The sequence below is a fragment of the Zootoca vivipara genome, chromosome 5 (genome assembly GCF_965207765.1).
Source record: "Zootoca vivipara chromosome 5, rZooViv2.hap1.1, whole genome shotgun sequence".
NCBI classification, from domain to species: Eukaryota; Metazoa; Chordata; class Lepidosauria; order Squamata; family Lacertidae; genus Zootoca; species Zootoca vivipara.
Window position 1 is genome coordinate 28,326,241 of NC_142588.1, and position 25,417 is coordinate 28,351,657.

Sequence of the window (25,417 nt, forward strand, 5' to 3'; positions counted from 1 at the left end):
GGCAGCCGTGCCGCGCTGATCAGAGCAGGCAGTGGCAGTGGGCAGTGGGGGGTGCCGGGGGCTGGATAAATGAGCCTCATGGGCCGTATGTGGCCCCCAGGCCGTAGTCTGGGGACCCCTAGCCTAGAGCAAGGAGGGAAGCTAGCAGTGCCTTTGCTCAGCCTTGAGCCTTTCAACTGGAATTGCCTGCTGGATCAAGCCAATGGCCCATCTTGAGTGCTGTTCTCAAACACTGTATACAAAGGTTTCTCACAACAGCCGTTTCTGCACAGTCCTATGAAAACATGCAACGTGGAAAGTATAATTTGAGGTTTTTTTTATAAACAATCAATGAAGATGAACTTCAAAACATGCGCATCTCTTTCTCCAAATGCAAACATGCGGTTGCTGAATCTGTCCCCTATACTTTCCAGAGATTTGCCCTGCTTTCTTTTGTCTCTTTTTGCCATGGCCTGATTTGTTTTTGTCTGGATACTAAAATGATAGGACTTTTGTCTTTTCAGAGTAACATAGGAAACATCTCTCAGGCACAAAAAGCAGCACGAGTGATCAATGTGGTTCAGTGGGCACCATCCAAAGCCGTCCTGATCCCCGAGACTACACTTGTGGCATTTGCAAGGTTCTAGAAAGGACAGATGACATGGTGCAAACATGATTAAAAATAAAAGGGGTGACCAAAAAACCCTCACCAACAAACCAAAATCCCAGAAAAGAGAGACTTGAGTGTGTGTTGCGCGTAGGGGTGGAATGGGGTGTCCATTTAATATTAAACCAGCCTTTCTCCCCAAAAGGCAATTCAATTATTTGCATAACCTTACCTCACCTCGATCTTATTTAGCATCCATTGTTGGCAAAACACAGCTCGTATCAGACAGTTTCAAAGCTGCCTATTGCAGCCCATGTTATTGTTCTTGGGTAAAAGTCACTCCAGAGTTGCTTTTTAAAAAACGCACCTGTTATCTAACTTATTCAGAATTCCCGTGGTGGGCGTATTTTATTAAAACTGGCATCACCTCCCATCTCAAGCAGAGTTCCAGAACAGCGTCCTACCAATGCAAGAGAACATCTTCAAACTCAGAAGTGACATAAACTGCATTATGAGGAACAAAAGTGGCTTTTCAGAGGGAGGGAGGGGGAGAGGGAGAGGAAGAGGGAGGGGGAGAGAGAGAGACCCCAGGAAGCCCACAACATCCTTGCAGCAATAACATTGTTTTAAAGCATTTGGTAACACACTTGGGTATCTGGTTCCCTGGTTTGTTCTGAAAATCTACTCATTCCGAGGGCGGCATTCCGCTGACGACCAGATCGCTGGGGGCAGACAAAGAATGGCTGAAAAGCAATCATGAATTGCTTGTGGGCGTCTAGCTGGCCACTGGCGCAAGCAAAGTGCTGGAACAAATGGACATTGGGCCCAGTTAGCAAAGCAATCCTTACGTTCTCATATTCTCCCTGCTTTTGACTGAGAAGTGTCACTGCCATGGTGAACAAAAAGGTCATAAAAATGGTTTTTAAAGATGAGGTGTTCATTGCTCATTCCCTGTTCAAGAGACACTCCAATTGAGCTGGGTGGTGGTGGTTCAACACTCCCATCCCAGGACTCTCAGCACACCAGCTCAGCATTGCAAGGAGGCGGGTGGCTTGCTGGCTCAGGAGACCGTTAGTTCAAACCACACACACTTTCCTGGGATTGGTGCTCCACGGGCATGCAAGGTTTCAGCAGCATCTACACGGCGCCATCATCATCAACAACAAAAAAGCCAGCCTGCATTTCTCTCCCCACCGCCACTTTTAATCTTGACCTGCCCTTGCCAAGGTAGAAAACAACAACAATAACCTGTTACCAACAACGCATTTGCACTACCTGTAAGACCCGTTTGCAGTATTAAGCCCTCCACCTGGAAGCCACCCAGGTCTCCTCCTCTCTCCTGACACAATCAATTTCAGTCTGCATAGCCTGCTGTTATGGAGACACGTCAGGCTCGCTGTCCGCAGTAACTTGGACTAAAACCATGTCCCTTGCAGCACCATTTCAAGGCTCCTCCAGATGGCTGGGAGAGCAGCAGCAAATGAGTGGAAACTGAGGAGGGGAAACAAGGTCCTTCAGCTGGCTTGCCTTATTGATTGAGAAACCTCTTGTTAGCAACCTTGACAGAAAAGCCCTGCTGATTCAAGGTGCCCTCGGAGGCAACCTAACCTGGGCTACGCAAGCACTGTGTGTGTGTGTGTGTTGTGTGTCCAACCTCGGCAGTTTTAGTTTGTTTCCTTCACTGGGTTTTTCATACTCCTTCCGTTTTGGAAAAGGGCCCCAGATAAAACAACAACATGATGACTTTGCCGCCCTGCTCCTGTGCATGTAAACGGTGTAGAGAGACGTAATGAAACCCCCAAAAAACAAATAAGAGAGGGGTTTCTGGGGGGAAAGAAAGCACCACCCCCAATTCATGTCACAACAGGGGAGGAGGTCCTGAGAGTGGCAGCTGACTGTTTGGGCCCCACGCTGTCCTTTCTCCACCCCCCTCCATCTTGAGGAGGAGATGGGCCTCCTTTCTGCGAAACAACTGAAGGCTTGTCCAAGGCAGCAGGGAGCCACTGGGACACCGAGCTACTCTGATGCTCCTCAGGGTCCCACCCAGCTGGAGCCTGCCGAAGAGGAGGAGGAAGAGGAGGAGGAGGTAGTAGCATTGGCGTGCCCACTTTCGCAGTGCTATTGTCAGGGCTGCCCTGAGGCTGTGAAGCAGCGTTAACCTGGCAGGTGCCAATGGCCGTGGAGCCGGCGAGAGTAGCCAGGAGGCCACGGGATGCCTCTGTCTCTTTCGGAGAAGTGCCCTTCATCCTTCGCAGTTGGCTCGTGGCAGTGGGGTGGGGAGACAGTTGTGGGAGAGGTCCAGGAAGGGCAGCGCCTCCGCGGGTGCCAGTCTCGGAAGCTCCTTGGTCGACAGCGGGAGGCTGGCTGGTGGGGACTTTTTTGCCGCAGGATTCGCAGCAGAGCTTGTTATAGCCAGGGATGGAGCAGTAGCGAGCCAGGACTTCCATCTGGCAGAATATGGACTTGTCTCCAAGGCACGGCTCCTCTGCAATGAAGGAAAGTTAGGGAAAGTTGGCGAGAAAGTGACCGTGGCTTCAGATGACCGCACACAAGAGAACAGTACTACAATGCAGTCTAAGACTATTACAAGGCTCATGTGTGTGGTTAAGCCATGTCAACCTAGGCTACATCACTCTTATCTGTGTTAATCTGTGGCTGCCTAGATGTGCCTGGGCTCAAACTCCCATCATCCTTGAAGATTGGGCCATGCCAATTCTCACCCTGTGCCATATAAAGAATGTTCCATATCAGTTACACAAACAATACATAACAGTGATACCAGAAGAGGCATCAAGAAAAGAGAGAAACAGAAATAGGAATAGAAAAAAAGGAGGAGGAGAAAGAATCGCAGGCCCCAGTAGAGTTGTGGGGCAATCGCAATCTCAGGCAAGTGGCAATGGGTGTCAATGATGTAGGAGGGGTGGGTTCCATCCATATTATGATCCTGGTTGCATATGGTGGTTTTGATCCAGAGTCAGAAATTGAAAATCCCAGCCCCTATGAGACAAAGACTAAAGAATTGCAAGACTCAAACCATATTTCTAAAGAGAAACAATGCTTAGGGGAAGGGACTTTAAAAAAAACAACACAAAAAACATAGGAGGTGGGGTGTGTCTGAAGATTCAAGATGATACATATATAGAGACAACCACTGTATTATTTACTCTTTACAGGAATCAAGGTGCATAAAAGCATGTACCCAAACGCTATTAGGCCTATGGATATGTCAGCAACTGCAGAATGTCAGCAGGGGAGCCTAAGAGGAGAAGACAAAGAGAGGAACGTAAAAGTCAGTGAGATGCAAGTGTACAGACAGCTGAAAGAGAAACAGTCAGACAAACAGACAGGCAGGTAGGCTGAAGCACCTACACAGGAATTTGTATAAACCTCCCAGAGAGTCAACGCTAGCGAGAAACACCTGCAGATGAACACTAGAGGGCAGTGATTCATTTTCGAACAACCATCTCAAGTCTCTGCAATTACTTACCTGTGAGTAAACCCCAATAAATTCAATGGGACTTGCTTCTGAGTTGAGCTTGCAGCGTAAGGCTCTCGGATGAGCATTAATCCAAAACTAATTCTGAACTAAATCATGCATCTAGGGATCCATATAAAGGGAAGCCTTTCCACTTTATTTGGTGTATTTTAAGGTGCAGAAGATTCTACTGGCCCTCTAAGCTAAATAAGGTTGGCCTTTTCCTCCCAGCAATTGCTTATAATTATAAGCGCTCTCAGCTTAGGCTATATAGTCACATTGGCAACAGCAACAGCAGATCCACTTGTAGTTAACCTTTTCTGCAAATTACAGCCATACCTCGGTTTAAGTACGCTTCGGTTTAAGTACTTTCAGTTTAAGTACTCCGCGGACCCGTCTGGAACGGATTAATCCACTTTCCATTACTTTCAATGGGAAAGTACGCTTCAGGTTAAGTACGGACTTAACCAATTGTGTATTTAAACCGAGGTACCACTGTATTTATGTTTCATCGTGTGTAATGTTACAGCAGGCCTGCACAACATGAGAAGCAAACTGTGGCATGGTGGCCCACCGAGAACTCAGTAAATATGCTTCCAGCTGGAGTTGGTCCAGAAACCTGGCGGATGGACTGTACTCAGTTTGATGGGTCCCCAGTTGGGTAGACCTGATCTACAGAGTACAACAGAAGTCTGTATTGGGTTACATCAACTTCCATGTTACGACTCATGGGAAACCTTTCTTGAGCCCAAGGGCCACATACCACCAGAGGTAGGTGAGGCCAGAGGCCAGAGTGCGTAGACCAATGAAGGTACTCTTTACCTCTGTGCCAGAGCCTAGTTTCTACATACTCACCCATCCAATGCAGGCAAGCAAGGGTCATCGGACTTCAAGGCTACGTTCCAGCAAGGCAAAAATACTCTAGAGGTTGTGGAACACAACCAGGGAAGGTATACAGCCTGGGGAGAATCCCAAAGGCTAGGAGGAGAGACCTGGTGGCAGTGGTGGGGAGACATCTGACCTCCGGGACTGAGGTTCCTCACCTCTGACCTCAGACCTCAGAATTAGTGTATTTACTCACTTGCAGAACTGGACAGAGAACATCTTAAGTTTTCATTCTTCTCAATTCCCCAAGGGTAAGGGGAGGTCCAAGATGGCAGCTTCCTGTTCTCAGGCACACAACAGCCGCCCAAGAAGCATTCCAAGCAAAGGAAGGTTTCTTTTTCCTTCAGTTACGCCCCCTCCACCAACTTCCCACCCATTAAAGTCACAGGAAGGCAGCTGCTTGACTTGTACAACCTGGCAAAGCCTCAACAACTGTTGTAATATTCTACAAAACCAATCTTTTCTAAGTAGTGTCCGGCATTTTTTAAAAAAATAAAAAAAGAAATCGAGAGGGGAATAGGTGATTATCCAAACTGAGGAACTCAGAAGCAGGAGGGCACTTACTTGATGATATCTTGGTAACAGGATTTTTGGCGCTCTCCTGAGGCACCCATTGGACCTTAGGAGTCACATGATCGCTGGTGCCTGAGTTTGTTGTGACGCTTGGTAGGTTTCCTAGGGGGACGAAAAGGAAGGCAGGTCAAAGTATCTAGATCACAACAGCGAGTCAAGTTTTAGTTGTTTTTTCCGGGGCAGGGGGGACACCAGAGACTTTCCTATAATAATGGATTCAAATGGTTGGAAGAAAATAAAGTGCACTCCAGCATTCTAGAGACTAACAGGATGCCAGAGTAACTTTGGGGGATGGTCATTAGCTGTCATGGCTCCTTGGGATTCTAAATAAATTGGAGTCCTTGGAGAGTTGAGAAAATCAAATGAAAAGATTCCAAGAGTCTGGCCAGGTAGTAGATTAATTTTTAGAAAGTTTTAAGTTGAGAATAATAAGACAAATTCCAGTAGCAATCCAGTTTCTGGAAATCCGGGACAAGGCCCTGTTTCGGTTTATTCTTCATCAGCATGAATGGTATGCTTTGACCTTAAAACTATGAAACTAGAGCTGATGAAGAATAAACCGAAACAGGGCCTTGTCCTGGATTTCTAAAAACTGGGTTGCTACTGGACTTTGTCTTATTATTCTCAACTTAAAACTTTCTAAAAATTAATCTACTACCTGGCCAGAGCTCTTGGAATATTTTCCTTGGGATTCTACACATATGTACCATACATGGTACAAACCACCCTGTGATCTTGGGATGAAAGGTGGTATAGAAATTCAATAAATAGCAACAACAACAACAACAACAAAATGACCCAACCCCTATGTGTAAACAAGCACAACGCCATATACCCATGGACATCACCATGTTTCAGTTGTGTGTGTGTGTGTTTTAATGCTGCATCTATTTCATTCACTTTGCATGCATTCTTCTTTCGTCCCTTCTGCAACTGCAGCTCTTTCTCTTACCTGGGCATGCTGCCATTTTGCAAACCTGGATGGTCTCTGGCTTCTCGCTCTCGCACTGGCCAAGGTTGTTGTCGTTGGACTTGCAGACCACCTGGCGCTGCTGGATGCCTTCTCCGCAGCTGACAGAGCACTGCCACAGAGGAGGAGGAAGAAGAAGGAAAACCCATCTGTCAAGGCTAAGGGGAAATGAAGGGCTGGAGCTATTCCAATGCACTCCCCGCCCCCCGCCCCCCCGATGAAAAAAGAGCTGAGCCAGCAAGGAGGACCTGCAGGAAGTACATGTCATTGGAGCAGGGCATGTGGTTCCTCTGTCTGGATTCATACACCCAAAACAAATGCGATTTCAGTCACTGCATTGGGACAACAGCAAACACACAATGTCCTCTCCCCTCCAACAAGTGGCTGACTATCAAAGCTGCCGTCAGAAGTTCTGGATGAGGACTGGTATGCGTTTGAGAAATACAAATGAAATGAATCTTTTAACTGCTGTGTAACTTATCCCCTCAGCCTTGAGGGCAAGAGAGGATGTCAGTATTTTACATTCTACAACACTTTGCTTAATCCATCTATCTTCACAAACTTGGCTGCTCCCAAACTGTTATAAGAAAGAAAGAAGAAGAGAAAAGAAAAGGACCCCCTCGAAACAACGCCAGTTTGTGTCTTGATATACAGATTTAGAAAAGCACTAAAAAGAATGTGACAACTTCAGTAATTACATCTGGTCCTTTAGCAGTTTTCGCCAGAGATATTTTTGAACTTTTCTGTAGCTGCGAGGTCTAGGATTTTCAGGATTCCGACAAGATCTCCTGGACAGCTCAAAAGTGTCTAAAAAGCTGCATCCTAACCACAATTCATTTGTTTGCAGGCAGCAAATGTAATTGCTCCACACCATTCTCAAGCCATGTTTTTCCTCACCCGATAATACCAGTGGCATTGCTCTGTGCTTGCTTTTCTTTCTTAAAGAAGCATCCTCCTGACACAGCTAAGGGTTCTCAAATCCAGCCAAATAAGAAAAATAATATTGCCCTATAGTCCGAGCTATTTGGCCAGGCTCTTCCTTAACAGCAAACCCAGTAAGACAGATTCTGTTACGGAGAGGGCTGTGGTCAAAGGAAGGTGTCTACTGGTATCTTTAAAAAAATAATCCTAGCAAGAAGCAACATCATTGGGGATCCAGGCTCCCAAGCTCACTGTCACAGAGCGAAGGGAATGTGGATTAAGGTAGGCCAGTGGCTTTCTGATAGAACATATGCTCTGCATGCAGAAGGATCCAGGAACAACTAGAAAGACTTCTGTCCGAAACCCTGGAGAGCAGCTGTTCGTCAGTGCAGACAATGTCAAGCTAGATGGACAACTGTTCTGCCTTGGCATTAGGCAGCTTCCCCAAAAAGTCCCCACTGACATGTCATAGGCCTGCTGGTCAAATCAAGGTGTTCCATGATGCACTGCAGAAGTGCAAAGGGGTTGATATTTTCCTTGCTTTGCTTAGGGCACCGAAATGCTGGCTGTGGCACAGTAGCCAAATGGCGGCGGCCCCTTACCTGAGACCAGGCACCTGTCCTCCACTGGGCAGGGCACGGGACACGGCTGCAGGGCCGGCGTGCGTCTGGCTTGTCTCCTGTGCAGTACTTTGTGTGCACGGTCCTGTTTGTGCCATTGTGTAGGTGCTGGGTGCACTGCACCACTCTGACCTGGACTCCCAGCTTGCCGCAGGACTTGCTGCAGGGTCCCCACTCCTCTGCCCCCCAGCTACAAAGAGAACAGCAAAACCAGACACTCTTAACAGAAAGACTCGTCTGCTCGGTTCCCACTGAACGGGATAAATCTGGGCTGGGCCACTTCAGCCTGCAAAAACAAGCTCACAAAACAAATTCCCTCCACAGAAAAAAACCAAGATATCAAGGGTAGGGGGGAATGTAGCCTAGCTTTCAACCTTGACGTGTCTGTTTTCTATAGGCGGGGATGAGGGTAGTTAGCCCAGATGTATATTTACCATCTCAGTGAGAACTAGGCCATCTAGGTTGCAAATATGAAGGCTGTTGAGATTTCAAATTATAGGTGTCTGGCTGTGCAAAGGCTGGACTACATAGTTGCTCTGATCCTGCACGGAACTTCTTAAGTTCTCGCCCACTACAATAGTATGATCCTTAGCCAGAAAACATTGCCAGATACCCACAGAATCTGCAGCTGTCATAAGCAGGAGCACCAGAATGGATTTCACATGACTTGGATAGTTGTTTATTTCCTTGGCATCGGATGGGAGGGCGTTCCACAGGGCGGGTGCCACCACCGAGAAGGCCCTCTGCCTGGTTCTCTGTAACCTCACATTTCACAGGGAGGGAACCGCCAGAAGGCCCTCGGAGGTGGAACTCAGTGTCTGGGCAGAACAATGGGGGTGGAGACGCTCCTTCATGTATACTGGGCCAAGCCCATTTAGGGCTTGGAAGGTCAGCACCAACACTTTGAATTGTGCTAGGAAATGTACTGGGAGCCAATGTAGGTCTTTCAGGACCGGTGTTATATGGTCTCGGCGGCCACTCCCAGTCACCAGTCTAGCTGCCGCATTCTGGATAAATAGAGCGATCTCAATGGTTTTTCACTCACTTGAGATTTTATTACATATGGCTATTTCACAAGACCACGATACCATGGTAATAATGAGGCGAGTTCCGCACCTCAAAAATGGTTGTATGAATTGGCCCCTGGAACTTTAAGAGAATGAAAAACCGACTCACAAAGGCTGGGTGCACTCCTGCATGTTGCATCTCCTACGGATAGGTTTCGGTTTCTTCCCGTTATCGCAGAAGTTCCGGTGCACCATCCGGTTATCGCTCTTCCTCCGGCAACCATACTTGGTATACTGTATTCCTGCAAAACAGAAGAAGCAAAACTACAGCTATGAGGGAACCAGCATGTCTAGGTTGCTCAAGGCACACAGATGTGTGGGCATCCTCCTGACAGGCGCTAATGCTTTGGGGGGGGGGTTCCCAGAAAATGGTCTGAAGGCACCTGATGTACTCTACTCTTGTCAACTAAGTGGAAAATAGGTCCAGACAATATATGGAGGTCATCTGGGAAGCAGATGGGAAGACACTGAAAAAGTGCCATGAGACAACAAATTAAATTAAAAAATTAAAAAATTAAAAAATAGTGCAAGTGAGCTATTTGGAATCCTGGCGTCACAGTGCCCAGGAGAGACAGATAGGCAACTTCCATGTGGCATAAGAAACAATTTTTGGATGAATGCCACCTGATAAAATCACTCCCCCCCCCCAATCTCTGGCTAAAACAGGCTCATTGAGGCAGCTGAAATCCTCCCCCTTCCCCTCCCCATTTTTGTTTCCGCTTTCACGCCATGCTCATTTGCATAGTAGGGCACTTCACTGAACAGCCATATTACACAGATAGCACAGCCATGCAGAAAACGTGCCCATTGAAAAACGAACACCAATATACTACAGTATTTGTGTGTGTGACTTCTGCTTCCCATTCACGCCTTTGCATCACATGAATGAATGAATGAATACTACACAGCTGCTGCCACCATTAGCTCCTTACTGCTCCGAGGAAGCAAAGGTGCGGGAAGCACTCTGCATCGCAAACGCACTACAAAACAGACACTGGGTCTTGGTGTAACCGGCAACTTCGGTCTTTCAGGCTCGGCTTTCACTTCGTAGGGCGGGCCACAAAAGACAGCCAACTGTGATTGCTTGGCAACCCCAAGGCAGCACAGTGATTACTTGTAAAACACCCCAGCCTATGATACAAGTGTCTACAGATCGGAGTACCTTCTGTCAAGTATTTCCATTCGTTTGGACAGATGCAGGCTGCAACCCTCGCCTTGCAAAGGGAATTTCTAGCCTAGCCAGTTTCCCTAGCACGATCCCTCCTTGAAAGGAGCGGAGCTGATCCCTCACCCTGACTCAAGCACCACTGAACTAGGTCAGAATCCAACAGCTCCACACATGGCCAAGACAAACATAGAGGAGGACCGAGGCAGCTGCTTTGATGTGCTACTCACCTTCCCAGTAAAGAACAACAGAGAGATCAAACCCTAGTCATCAACACAACTTGGGATGTGTAGGGTGGGCTTCATCAGCTGCTCCCAGGACATATCCCTGGAAATTCAGTTCATGCCACTCCAACTTTAGCAGGGCAGGCTTGAGTCAGCAAGTTCTGACCTGGCTTTTCAAAACCTGCTTTGTGTATTTAAATGCTCTGGATAGAAGCTTGTGTTGATCTGCTCAATATTTATTATTTCACTTCCTTTCAAAAGGGGCACTGTGAAGAACTGTGACCCCCATCTAAAGTTTGAATTCATGCTCTCTTAAAAGCACCTTACTTGCCTCAGAAACGCAAGAACATCACACCATGTGTGTTTGCTACCTACCTGCAGCAAGAATATTAATATTGCCAAGGGTTTTCCTTTCCTCGTATTGGTAACATCAAGAAACTGTAGGGAGCAATCCCAGTATATGACTGATGCCAAGATTTAGGATGTGGGAGCCCTTCAATGTGCACCAGGGGGTGTCCTGATTTACCCTGCAGTGCCAGTAACAGTGTGCAAAAAATACTGCTCCTTTTAAAGCGGACTGATTTGGGCTCTGCCTGAAGTGACACTCAACATGCCATTCCTAGGCTGGAACCAGAATGTCCACTCTCACAGACATTCATTTTTAAAGAATTCATGTCTAATGCAAAGCAGTTGAAATAAACACCTAAATAAAACCAGTCAAAAACTTGCAACAAAGAAGGCACTCTTATTTTTCTCAAGGTTTCCAAACACAGCTGCTAACAGCTGGTTTTTTGCACATGCAGGTTCGTTACTTGGAGGGACTGTCTACAAAATCAAAAGTGATGAATGAAGTACCATAGAGTGAACACCTGAAAAACGCTGCTTTTCAAGAGAGTCGGTTCATGCATGCAGTCCTGGGATAGACATTCATACATGAACCAGACCTCTGCAAGCAAGGAGCCATACACTGGAAGTGCATTCAAGACACTCAAACCAAGAAATGCAGGGCCGGGGAAATACCTCCTCCACATGCTTTTGAACACTGAGACCAGCTTTTAAGGGCCCACTCATAGGTGTCCATTTCTTCCAGAAGGACATTGTTGTTTCCGATTACAGGAAGGAGATCTTCATGGATGATGTACTTGTACATCAAGCTACTCTTGGATTCATCTTCTTGCGGGATGACCTAGGATGCAGGGAAGAAAGAGCAATGAGAGAGGAAATGCCCTGTCCAGCCGTTACACAAGTCTTCATAAAGATTACAGTTGTGCACACAGTTCTTCAGTTTTCTGCTGGGTCCTCCAGATCCAGGCTCCCAAGGGCTAAAGCCAAAAGATGATAAATTTCATAGGAGGGGAAATATAATAGGGTTGGTTTTTTCCTCTGAAACTCCAGCAGGAATTTTTAAAAGGCACAGGCATGGCCCAGTGAATGGAAAGTGAAGGGGGGTTAAGGACACCTGTGTTTCAACCTGAACCTAGCCTCTCTCTCTCTCTCTCTCTCTCTCTCTCTCTCTCTCTCTCTCTCTCTCTCTCTCTCTCTCTCTCCCTCATTCTCATGTGGAAAAGAGGGAAGTGCCAACTCTCCTATTTTTTGCATGGATTTTGCAAACAACACTGGTTGTGTGAAATGCTCTTGAATTAGTTTATGTATTGAAATAGTTTTGTCTGGCGCAGTTGAGCAAAAGGCTTAATAAAGGGCAAAAGGAAAAGTGGGGGGGGGAGAGACTGTGCATGTGTTGCTGAGCATACACATGCATCTACCTCTCTCCAGGACTCACCAGGACGCTGATGGCTTCATGCAGGGGCCCGCTGGTTTTCAAGCTTTCCTTGCCATTCTCAATGGCGTACTCCCATTCCAAGCCCATCTCCAGGAAAGTGCTGCTCTTGGCATCTTTGCCCTTGGGATTAAGGACGATGTTGCCAGAGGCTTGGTTCTTAACAGCTGTAGGGAGAAAGTAGTGCTCAGGGTCATCTCCTCTCATCAACGTCCTTTTACATGCAGCAGAATTTGGGCATTGGGCAATCAAGAGTGTTCAAGCCTTTTCTTTTCTTTTCTTTTTAGGGTACGTATGGATTTTTTTGTGTCAGTGCCAGTTGGGTAGGTTCTCTTTCTTTTCCAGGGCAAGAAGCATAACACTTCGCCCCTTCCCAAGGGAATGAAGTTCCCCTGTAGTGTGCACACTTCATTTATGTTTATGTTTTTACTATATTGTGTTTTAATTATGTTATGGAACCATTTGGTGAAAAGCAGGCTATACAATTCACTAATCAGTAAAATAATTTGGCACAAGAAGATTTAAGATAACTTTTAAAACTGGATCCGTTTGCTAAATCACGCTGAGTGCCTAGGGGCTGAAAACACTTCCAAGATTCCGTCCTACACCAAGAAACAAGCCCCAGGGTGCAGAGAAAGGGAGGCAACTGGGCTAAGCTTTGTTCCCATTCCAGTGGTGTCCCTTCCAGCTCTATGATTCTACAACTCTCCCATTTGCTCCTACGGAGGGATGTGGAGTGCTGTGCTTGGGATACTGGTCCAATGAAAGCAAAACCTGCTGCTGCACACGTGTGCATACATATAGACATGCAAAACACCCACACACAAGCCAAGAGCTCTTGCAATATGAAGGCTCTCCTTCTGCACACTTCCTCATCCATCAGTGTGACGGACATTTTGCTGCAATGTAAAAACAGTATTCTTTAAAGCTAGACCTTCTGCAATACTTTTGCCTCTCTTCTTGGGCAAAGGTAGAAAACAAAACCCCAATCTATCTCCCATCCATCTTCTTTATTGTTCATTTTCATTTTGCTTGGCTGGTTTGTAATCAGCTGGCACACTTAAATCATGTCTGGCATTCCAAGTCATCCTCTGAATTAATAGAGCTTATAAACAGAAAGAGAGATGGGGGGGGAATACACACTCTCTTCCCCTTCCTCTCCCCCTATGAGCACGAGAGATTTGGCTTCTAGTCTGGACCTCTCCAAGTTTGTACAGCGCATAGAGGAGCATTGTGTGAGCACCAATAAAGGATCACAGCCAATTCCACCAGAAGTCTCACTTAGGACAGATTTTACAGACAGCAGGACGTGAGCTGCAGACAGACGCACAAGAGGGAGGGAAACCACTGCTTCATATTATCTACCTATTGATCAATTCCTGCCACCCACACTTCCTTGCATAGTAATAATAATAATAATAATGGTTTGATATCACTAAGCACATTGGTGAAATGCAATTTAAAATGTCTACTGTGATGCTGCAACAACATGTTACAAAAGCTGTCAGGTTTAGATGGGCTAATAAAGGGTTTAATAGTTGTGTAATGATGATGCTGAAAGAACAGAGGGAAACAGGGAAGAATGGTGAAGGACAAGAGAAATGAAGATAAATATGGGGGAATATGTTTTAGTGTAGTTTCAGACCATGGTATGGTCACGAAAATAAAGACGCCTGCTTCTTGGGAGAAAAGCAATGACAAGACCCTGATGTTGGGAAAGATGGAGGGTGCAAGGAGAAGGGGACGACAGAGGACGAGATGGTTGGACAGTGTTCTCGAAGCTACGAACATGAGTCTGACCAAACTGCGGGAGGCAGTGGAAGACAGGAGTGCCTGGCGTACTCTGGTCCATGGGGTCACGAAGAGTCGGACACGACTAAACGACTAAACAACAACATGGTCTAGCCTGCCGTTTACTCCAGATGAAGTGCTTATCACGTGCAGTAATTTGTGGAACAGCCCTTCAAAACCCTTATATCGGTGGGTATTATGTCAATTGATCTGGAATAGGCTTACTTTGTAAAGCTTTGCACCTCAATATTTTGAGTTCGATGAAGAATTGTTTGTTAGCAGTTACTCCCATGTAGTCCTTTTCTCAGAGTACACAACATACACAAACACACAAGCCAAGCCTATTTACACAATATATATAGATATACAATGATTAATGAAGCTGGCACAGGACGAGAAAGAGGAAAAACAACTTTATAAATACTAACGTTCACCTGACATGTGGTGTTAGCAATGTGTGGCTAATACCCAAAGTTAGATTGCTGGGGATTTTTTTGGGGGGGGGGGGTAGTGAGATCCAGCCAAAATTTAAAATCCCACTTTAAAGTCCCACTGATTTCATTGTGAGAGTTAAACATCTTTAGTTTGTTTTCTCCCGTTCAGACGAGCAAGTCTTTAAAGGACTGAACCCTGCAAATCTCTTTAACAAGCTCTTCTTGAGAACTAAACTGTTAAAAAGACCTTTGTATAAAGAGTGTCAGGCAAAATCGACCCTGTCTACCTAAACCCATTTTTGGTTCTTACCAATTGTATGGGTTGCTGGCTCCATCTCTTCAATCTGCACATGCCTGGCGCCGGCTGGAATCTCAAACATTTTCAAAGCACCCACTGAAAATCGCGAAGAAAAGAAGCCATTCTTAAAATGGGTAGAGCTACAGTCAGAGATAAGTTGCACGAGACATTCGCTTTTAGACTCTCTGAAGCTGCAGGAAATAACAGGCTTTGAAAAACACACACGAGTATTTTTCTCTTTTGACTTTTGCTACAGCTATGTTTATTTAAGTGTGTGTTTGACACCCTAGGGACACCTCCGGCACAAAACCACATTGAAAGTGAATGGAGATGTCCCCCATGGACTGAGTAATCCAATCCAGTTCTGCGGATCATGAGTACAGGAAGCCACTGAAAAGTTTGCCAGGCGGAGGGACAATTATATCATTTTTTGAATAAGGAAATTTGTACTTGTGTGTAAAAAACACACACACACCAGAATATGCCCAGATGGAGAGCATAAACAGGAAATTTCAACCCATGTAGCTTTCCAATGACTTTGGAGAATATACACAAAATTAGAGAACAAACAGGATGTTCTGCGCATTGCCTGGTCAATATATACAAATGGATGGAATCCCTCGGATGAGTTCATACCCTCAGTCACTCGGAGGCTATTGCTACTGGAAAGCAACAACCAGAAATTCACTGGTTCACTGGTGCACACTTCTGCATGTCGTCATACAGACACACTCCATCACCAGTGTTTATGCAAACACTAGATGCAGCTCACAATATAAATAGTTTTCCCCTCCAATAATAGAGGGGTGGAGAAAAGGCAGCTGCTAATTCTGGCAGCCTATATTGCTTGTAAGGAAAATTTAAAAAGACACTCTGTCTTGGAAGCACTCTAGGTCCTCCCCCCCCCCCCCGGTTTGAGAGAAGTTTACTTCGTACTCTCACCTGCCTGCTTTGGGGATTTGACCAAAGTCCCCTTCACCGTCCGGCAGTGGGAATTGTCACCCCCACAAACACCACACTTGTCGTCCTGCTTGAGGGAGCCGATTTCTTTGTCGCACCCAACGTGCTGGTCATCAGAAGAAGAAAAACACAAACACAGAGAAAATATATACATGAACACATAGATAGATTTTTGCTTCAGATTAGATAGATAGAGTCTATTTCTCACCAGTATCATTAAAACAAAGTTATGATCCCAAGTGTTTTTTAGAAAATGTTTGGTGTGGTTGTGTGGGTGTAATGGTATTCAAATTGCATTGGATCTTTGAACACCCCACTCAACTAAAATCTTCCTATTATCCTGGAAGCAATCAGCACCGTCCAGTATTTTATTCTATATCTAGCAAGCTCAGCTTCGGCGACTGAACAGCATGCTATAAATACTGAAATAGTAAGCCAGAGGATTTATTGCAATCACCACAATTGCAGCCCTGTGTGTGGTGCGGATGAATAGCAGCCACACACAAAAAGCCAGTGCGGTTGTCTGGTGAGGAGTTTTGGGTTTGTGGGAGCAAAGTTCAACCCACTTGCTCGGTCACAAACTTGCTGGGTGGCCTCAAGCAAGTACGATCTCTCGTGGATTGCTTTGCAAGGCTGTAGGAATAAAGAAGGATGGATGAGATCCTAAGCCCATGTACTTAGAAGCAAACTCCCTACACATCCACTGGACTACTTTCTAAATGAATGCATTGTAAAAGGGTGTGTGCATTATTCAAATACACACGCAGGGTGGGGATATTCCCTTCCATACAACCTAAGTAGCAGTGAGGCAGTTTGGCTAAAGACCCAAGCACCAAAGACTTGTTAATATCTCTTCAAACCAAAATTGCAACATGAAAGGAATTCTAAACTAAGACCGAGCTGAAATTACTCGTGTTGCATATTTTGTGAGCATCAAAAAGGAGCCTCTCACTTTTGGCGAGTTTTCTGCACTTGTCACAAACACATTTGCCTTGTTTTGATGCTTTCCTTGTTGCCCCCTTTTCCATTTTTCTCAACCTCACAAAGTCCCCAGTCTCATTTGTGTATGCTTCTGGTTATAAAACTATCCTATGGGTTATGACTGCCCATGTGGTTTGTCAATGCCATTACGGACACTCAAGGCAAAATCACGTGGGTCACCTCAAGTGACGAGATTCAAAGCTGCATTGGTAAATGAATCTCAGGACCACATGGACAAAGGAGAAGGAAAACGGCACCTAGAAGCTGGAGAATTGAAAGGATGCTGAAATTGCTGTAATGTGGGTATTTGGGGAGGGGGCAGTTTGTTTTGGTGCACTAAATGTGCTACTTTGGAAACAGATATGAAAACTACAGGACATCTGGCAAAGACCTGTTCAACCCCATTCCAGAAAAATCTACCAAAATCTGTGAAGGTTCAACCAACAATAAATAGTTGTCCTCTGCTGTCCATAAAAAGTATAGGAAAAACAGATGAACCAGCAAGTTCAATTACGTACCACACACTCTCCCCTCACACAGACACTGTATGGGTCTCTATAGCTGCATCTTGTGCCATCATGAACGACTTGATTCATGAATACCACATCTCCAGTTTCCTCTGACTGGCAAATCAGCTCACACTTCTGGGCATCTGCAGTAAAACAAACACACAGAGGCATTTGGTACGATGTGTGTGGATTTCAGACAAAAGTGAAATAACAGTATTTTGTAGGGGTGATCCAATGTTCTCAGAAGAGATTTATTTTTTATTTTTCTCACCCTCCTAGAAAATAAAGAATTTGCAGAATTTTTCTCTGGATATTCTCCACCATTCCTCCCCCCCCCCCAAAAAAAATGCACCAGAATGAGGCTGGGTCCAGACCTTGTGGAGGATGCAAAATGGCACCCAGGCTACACACACAGTTGTCATTTGCAACAGTGGCAAAACACACACAACACCCTTCGCTTCAGGGAGTGGAGGAAGATAAAATCTGCTGCCGCCACTGTCAATGGTGAGCCCCCCCCCAAAAAAAACCTGCTGGAGGGGAGTGGTGTGAGCTGGAGTTCAACACCATCTGGATAGCACCACATTAACTACTCTTGAGTTGAAGTCCACCTTGGCTTCTGCTCCTGGCTGCTGCTGGAAAGCTTTCTTTCTACCCGTCCAAATGGGATTCAAGTGCCTCTTGAAGCCCAACATTCTGTAGTACCATATGTGAACTTTCTTGCTCTGTACTGGTCAAACATCCCTGTCCCAAATGTTTTCCCATAGGGCATCCAAATCCAGAGGTTTGGATATTTTAGCCCGTGAAAGAGCTTAACAGGTTTGGGGTGCATTTCATATCCTCCAGAGATTTTTTTCTTGATACACATATAGGAGGGCCTTGGCTCTGGCTTAAAGAGTACCTCACGCTGAATCAATGTTTAGCATAGCATGCACAAGCAAGAACAAGCCTTGGGCCCACATGCTGCCCATTGCCTCTTGGCCAAGAGGAAGATTCCGAAAGCTTTTGCGTTAATTTCCCCTTAACCATGAAATGTGCTGCAATGCCCGATGGCGGTGAACAACCCCAACTATGGTTAACTTCCAAAGCCAACATCAAACTGTGGAGCTGGTGAAACGAACAGCAAAAATAAGAAACCAACATGACGGACTATTCATGGAAGCCCTTTTTGGAACAGCTGAAAGAATATTATAATCAGGTGAAATCGCAAACAGGATTTGAAATATGAGAATCGGTAGAAGATTGATAATATATGAAATGAATGAAATGTCTTAGGTGAAATATTTATTAGAATGCAGTATGTAAATGGGATGGGATTAAGAACAGCATGGAGGGAAAGGCAGGAAGTCAAAGTTTAAAGAGAAATGCATAACAAATTTGAAATCTGGATTACCCTGCATATAAGACTACTTTTTAACCCAGGAAAATCTCTTCAAAAGTCGGGGGTTGTCTTATACACCGGGTCGTATTTCTTATACAGCAAGTATATCCCAAACTCTATATTTTAACTGGGAAAGATGAGGGGGTCTTATACGCCCAGTCATTTTATATGCCAGAATATATGGTATATATGTTAAGATTTTTAAGTTTAATAAAAACTTTACTATGAAAATTGGGGAAGGGGGGAGGCAACATCAAACTGTGGTTCCTGAAGCTGGCTTGCTGAAGCTAACCATAGTTTGCCTTAACCACAGTTCCAGGTTCAAATGACATGGTAAACTGCAGCCACCTAAAAGCAGAAGCTTTCAAACTGCTCCTCTCAGCCACTTGGGAGGATAAGGGAGCACATAAGGCGGAGGCACCTGCACATGAATCACATCTAAAATGTTCAACTAGTGTGGAAACAACCGTGGTGATAAGAGTGAGTCAATCTCTCTCCTAGCGTATGAAGTCAGGCCAGTTTGGTAAGCTCTCAATTCAGGGCGGATCAGCAGTATCTCAATGCCTTACCATCATGGTGTTCATAGGGAAGCCAAGTGTGCTTGGAGTTCTGGTGGGTGTAATAAGAGTTCCTCTTTGAGCATTGCTGGGCACGGAAATCCTCATAGGGACCACGGCACTCTTCTGTATTGCAGACTTGGTACTCGTACGTAGAACCTGGGCAATGGCGCCCTCCGTAGGCTGGGCTGGAAAACAAACAAGCTGCTGTTTAGGAAGCCCTACATTCATATTGGCCCAAAAAACTTAAAGAGAAATTGCATTCACTTCCATGCTTTCTAATCTTAGCGCTTTCTATTATTTGCACCAAAAAATTTGCGTCAGAAGCTCGGGCAAACCCAAAGGAGCGTCTCTACCCCCATCGCTCAGCCCAGACACTGAGGTACTGCCTCGAGGGCTTTCTGGCAGTTCCCTTGCTGTGAGAAGTGAGGTTGCAGGGAACCAGGCACAGGCCTTCTCGGTAGCGGCACCCGCCCTGTGGATGTCAAGGAAATAAACAACTATCTGACTTCTAAGACATCGGAAGGCAGTCCTGTTTAGGGTAGTTTTTAATGACTGATTCTATTTTTAATATTCTGTTGGGAGCCGCCCAAAGTGGCTGGGGAAACCCAGCCAGATCAGCAGGGTATAAATAATAAATGATGATGATGATGATGATGATTGGTAAAACAGAGTACAGTCCCTGAAAATTGCCAGAATCTCAGTCCAACTAACCAATGCATTTAGTTTTAAATATAGAACCATGCATATGAGATAGCTCATATCTGCGGCATAAAATAGTAAACCCAGCAACTGAATTATCGCTCAAGGATACAGATCACATGTTTCAGTTGTTACTAGATGAATTTCTGCTTTATTTTATTGCAATCCATTTATGACTTGTTCTACTGTTCCTTCACCTATGATTTCCCACAAACTCTCCTCCTGCCTTTTGTTTTTGTTTTTCTGTGACCCAGATGCATTAGAAGGACGAGAGGCCCCTCCTGTCCCCTGCCAGATGCGATTTCCCAAAACGACGCCCCTGGCGGAAGGGCCAAACTTACGGTGGGTTGTTGCAGTTCCTGCTGCGGGAGCGTACCCCACCCCCACAAGTCCTGGAGCAGGAACCGAATTTGGACCAGGAACTCCAGCTGCCATCCTGGCTGTACGGTTGTTCCGAAGTCTTCCAGATGCAGTGACCCTTGAAACACCACTGGAACAGGAGAAGAAACAGGGGTTACCTGAACACCTGCCTCTTCATTACTGTCCAGTGTTAGTGAGGAGATCAGTTCTACAGCCACGGAAGCACCCGGCTTTACAATAGGGTTCGGAATCTGTTTCTCCCACTCTCATTGGTCAGGCGGACAGTGACGGCTGTGAAGTCACGAAACCTTAAAGTAATAAAGAAAGGTCTCAGGGGGCCTGAAGTCACGAAAAAAAAAAGCCAGTCACCTCTGCAGCACCAAGCTAATCCCCTGGCACAGATTGCAAACTGAAAGTACACTGAGGTCGGCATTCCTGTCCTTGCCCTTGATTTTTCCACATCAGAACTTTGCAGTATTTACACTGGAAACAGCTCAAAGGACTGGAAAGGGAAGGAATGGATCGAACCTCCTGTTTTCCATGACTGCACTTGAACGCAAAGCGCAAACACCCAATGCTCATTATTAAAAATGCAGTGGGCATACACCAGGGAGTTGGTGGTAGTGAGGATTTCCTGATGTGCAGCTCTGAGTATTTAAGGATGCACAGCTAACCATCGTACTCTACTGTGGAGACCACCAGAGTAAGGCCAGCATAGCCTTGGCAAACACAATTTACCAAGCGGAGCAATGCAGACCTAAGTAACAGTCGGCGCTGGACCAAGTACCAGTACCCTAAGATGTAGGCATTTATCCTTTATTTGAATTTAGGAGTTTGTTTTCCCACCAAAAGATGCTCAAAGCAGCTTACAACAGAATTAAAGCAAGAATCATGAAACTTATAAAATAGTTTGTGTTATGTACTGAGCTGAATCATAGAACAATAGGATCCAGAATCAGCAGTCTTTTTAGTCCGCAGGAGCCACCCAATCCAACTCCAGGTGGAAGTGAATCCGCAACCTGATTGGCCTGCAGGAGCAGCCAATCAGGCAGCTGGCAGAAGTGAATCCGCAACCTGATTGGCCTGCAGGAGCAGCCAATCAGGCTGCTGGCAGAAGTCAATCCACAAACTGATTGGCCCACAGGTGTAGCCCTGAAGTAGCCAATCACGCAAAGCCCATTGTGTAAATAATGTATATAAGCAGATGGTTTTGGGGAAAGGGCATTCTTCTTCTCCTCTTCTCCCTGATGACTACGAGCTGAATAAAGAGCATGAAATTCACTCTCGACTCCGAGTATATTTCAGTTTGATTTTTTAACAGTCTCGTTTTAAAGCCAGCAGTTAACAGCACTGGAAGATTACAGAAGCAGATTTAGAAACATATGGGCAGGCAGAACAAATGCTTCTTCGCACTAGGTGTTGGACGACTGCAATGGGACGTGTCTGGGTGGGCTCACCTTGGGAGGGAGTTTCATGATCCAAGAGCCATCACTGTTAAAATATTGCTTTCTGGTGGCATTTAACTTCAAGCCCTACGTTGGGGGACTCAAGAGCATATCTCTTTTAGAGATCTCAACTAGTCTCTGTGTTGCGGGGTGGGGGGTGGGGTATTCCCTGAGACAGCAGTAACCAACATGGTGCCCTCCAGACACTGTGAGACTGCAACTCTCATCAGCCACAGCCAGCATGGCCAATAGTCTGGGATAATGGGAACTGTAGTCCAGCAACATCTGGAGTGAGCAACATTGGCTACCCCTGCTATAGATTATTTCTGAGCTGGTCATGATACGGCTTTGGCAGCACCAAGAATTTAGCCTGTAAATAAACTAGCAACAACAGTTGCTGGTGCTTCCAGGAGCTAGCACCTGACCCAAGTCTTGCTGCTGTGTTCTGGACTGTCTTTTTCTCGGGAGCAAAGAAGACAACACAGTCTGCATGGAAACAACCATGTAAGCATAACAGAAGTGAAGTACTTTTCTGCTAAGTTAACATGGGAGTAAATGAGCGGCATGTAGGTACAAAAATAATGGTTTTCACGGTGGAGGATGGAGAGGTGATATATTCTTGTTCAATGCCTCCAATCACCTTTTTTCTATAAGTATATGGTAAAGGTAAAGGACCCTTGACAGTTAAGTCCAGTCGCAAACTACTCTGGGGTTCATCTCGCTTTACTGGCCGAGGGAGCCGACGTTTGTCCACAGACAACTTCTGGGTCATGTGGCCAGCATGACTAAGCCGCTTCTGGCAAAACCAGAGCAGCACACGGAAACGCCGTTTACCTTCCCGCCAGAGCGGTACCTATTTATCTACTTGCGCTTTGACGTGCTTTCAAACTGCTAGTTTGGCAGGAACTGGGACCGAGCAACGGGAGCTCACCCCATCGCGGGGATTCGAACCGCTGACCTTCCAATCGGCAAGCCCTAGGCTCTGTGGTTTAGACCACAGCGCCACCCACGTCCCTTCAAGTATATGGTACTTTTGTACTAATCTTAGGAAGCTATTCTCCAAGGTGCAGAATGTTACCAACACCTCAGGCTTGGTTGTTGTTTTCAACCACTGCCAATTTTGGGGAAAGGTGTGGACAAAGCATTTTAATGTTCTCTGGACGAATAAAAGGTGCCTGCGTAATGCTGCCCAAAGAGATACACACAGTCTCTACATATTTCTATAACAAGGCATGGTCTGGGTGCCCGCATGCATTGTGCAAAAGGGTTTGGGCAGGGGTGGAACATGCCAGCCTTCTGCCAAGGATGAAACCGTCCAATATCAGATTCAACAGCATGGGTACCTTGCCTGATGCACACTCAGTTCCATCTAAGGGAGGTCCTTTCTTTGTCTTACAGAAATAGGGGTTGTCAGGATGGCTGCACCACAGTTGTTTGCACGGGTCGAAGGTTCTGAACTGTGAAGAAGGAAAAAACAATGCAGACAAAGAAAGGACTCACTCTGTACGTTTAAGCCAACAGGGAAGTGCAAGTGGCTTGTTCCCACCAGTACTTCAGCTTATGATCTAGTGAAGATCATGTATTATTGTATTTTAACACCCAGAGAACCATCTATTTAAATTAGGAAACTCTGAGGTTAGGATGCCGCTTTTTGCACTGCCCCCACTGAAAATACAGAACTTAAGGCAAGTGAAGTCCCCCCCCCCCATCACATTATCCTTTTACACAAGGAAAAGCTTCACCTGCTAAATTATGTATGTCAAAGTACTTTCAAAACCACGTTAAGAAGGCTTGATTTTCTCTGTTTTTTAAGGAATCCAAGTCTACATGGGTCTAAGGCACACACACACCCTTTTATTTTATTTTATTTCAAATATTTTTATGCCACCTTGCTAGATTTCAGGACAGTTTTCAACAGCACCATTACCGTGACTGCAGAGACTGCTCCTGCTTCACTCCTTCCTAGCAGAAGGAGCAACAAATGACAATCTCTGGCTTAGCTTTAGGTCCAGACAACCCTTAATGAGAATCCAATGTTATGTTCTTGGCTTACCAATCGTGGTTTGTTTGGAGGCTAATGCTACTAAGCCAGAGGTGGCAGAGTGTTGCTTCTTCTCTTGTTAGGGGAGAAATGAAGCTGGGGGCAAAACATGGCAAACCATTAACTATGATTTATTTATCACAGGATTGGCCTAACCCTTTATTCACCCAGGGGCCAAACGGCAGCCCAAAAGCGGGTATGTGGAACATCCCTTTCATTTACGCAAGAGCAGGACAGGGAAAGTAGCAGCAGAACCCCTACCAACAGGGTTTCTATACTCACAGCTGTGCATGTTTTGTAGCCCACACCAAAGTCAAAGCGGCATTGCTCATCCATGGAGTAATTGATTCCTGGCAGCTCCGGCAACTTAGGCCAGTTGTGCTCGAAAGGGTCGTCCAAGAGGCAGTCGTAGGAACTGTAGCGCAAGACAATAAAGAAAGCATGCTCAAGGTTTTTACGTTCCTTGCCACTTTAGCATTTTTCTTCAGATACCCCACAGGTCCTTTTTCTCCTAAACAGCTGGGCATTCTAGATTGGATTTCACCGCCTTAATTCAACATGGAATTATTAATATCTATTCATTCAGTGTGCATCCCTCCTCACCCATTCATTCTCTCCATAGAAGACAAAAACAAAATTTCACAATAGCTTAAGAGCGCACGACAATGACAAGAAGAAGAAGAAGAAGAAGAAGAAGAAGAAGAAGAAGAAGAAGAAGAAGAAGAAGAAGAAGAAGAAGAAGAAGAAGAAGAAGAAGAAGAAGAAGAAGAAGATAGACCTACTGTATGTATCGGTTCAGCTCTTGCTTGCTGCATCGCGACCAGTGGTAACGGTGGAATGCAGCTTGCACCAGTGGCGCCATAATGCTCCCCATGCTGGTTTCATCGGCACATCGGTTACCTTGGCCATCGTGTTCCATACCTAACCTGTTTAAAAAGTCTGTAAGTGGTGTTCCCAAGCACTAAGGTATATGAAACAGTGAATAATGGAACAGCAGAAGTTTGAATGCCACTGCTTCAGTTCCTATTTGTTTATTTGCCACATGTGCAAAACCGACACAAAAGCAATCCTAACCACGTTTAAACTGCTCTGACTTACCACTTCCAACCCACCCCTTCCCTTGCTCCCATGGCTAGAAACAGACCCGGTGGGAGCCAGTGTCACTCATCAAAGTGACCCACACCTTTCTAGGTCACAGAAATTAAATAACAACATGGGAGCACCTCATTCAACACCATGTTTGCAGTAGCCCAAATATATGCGCTGAACTGGACTTGTGACCAGAATTTGCAGAAGTCCAGAGAGAGACCTTCTGACCATATGATGGATGACATCTCATGAGCTCTCTCTGTGATTATAGGAATGAGTTCCACAAGGGCCTATCAGGTACCATAGCTGAGTCATCAGCCCTTCAGTGTCAGTGGCATTAGAAGCTACTGAATGGTCTCCAGAGATCAGGAGTGTATCATTTCCCTTCCCTTGCCAACAATTGGCTGGCCCAGGCCCAGGCTATCTAATGTCCTCTAATGAGGCTGCAGGATGACGAGCACTTCCACAACCTTACCCAAAAAGGGAAGGTCGAAAGACTCGTCGGAGAATCAACATCAAAAGATGTAGGGGATGTTTCTGCCCAGAGCATGGCATTAAAATTCCTCATTAAGCCAGCAAACTTTTAAGAGCAGCTTAAACAAAGGGCAC

The 25,417-nt window shown here is 45.7% G+C and overlaps 1 protein-coding gene across 3 annotated transcripts in view; it reads right to left on the minus strand.

The window, feature by feature from the left end:
• Positions 1-299: 299 nt before the first annotated feature.
• Positions 300-25,417, minus strand: part of ADAMTS14 (ADAM metallopeptidase with thrombospondin type 1 motif 14) — a 70,128-nt gene continuing 45,010 nt past the window's right edge. For 2 of the 3 annotated variants that reach the window (XM_035137953.3, XM_035137951.3), the window contains exons 8-22: positions 24,502-24,645; positions 24,002-24,134; positions 23,022-23,135; positions 20,215-20,363; positions 19,184-19,359; positions 17,246-17,379; positions 15,729-15,852; positions 14,799-14,882; positions 12,267-12,430; positions 11,507-11,672; positions 9,207-9,339; positions 8,013-8,220; positions 6,472-6,601; positions 5,511-5,621; positions 300-3,071 (exon numbers count right to left, since the gene is read on the minus strand). In XM_035137953.3, the coding sequence (XP_034993844.3) occupies positions 2,440-3,071; positions 5,511-5,621; positions 6,472-6,601; positions 8,013-8,220; positions 9,207-9,339; positions 11,507-11,672; positions 12,267-12,430; positions 14,799-14,882; positions 15,729-15,852; positions 17,246-17,379; positions 19,184-19,359; positions 20,215-20,363; positions 23,022-23,135; positions 24,002-24,134; positions 24,502-24,645 (2,602 nt within the window). In that variant the 3' untranslated portion in view covers positions 300-2,439. Of the gene's footprint in view, positions 3,072-3,785; positions 3,843-5,510; positions 5,622-6,471; positions 6,602-8,012; positions 8,221-9,206; positions 9,340-11,506; positions 11,673-12,266; positions 12,431-14,798; positions 14,883-15,728; positions 15,853-17,245; positions 17,380-19,183; positions 19,360-20,214; positions 20,364-23,021; positions 23,136-24,001; positions 24,135-24,501; positions 24,646-25,417 lie in introns of all 3 variants that reach the window. The other variant, XM_035137957.3, reaches the window with a different exon arrangement.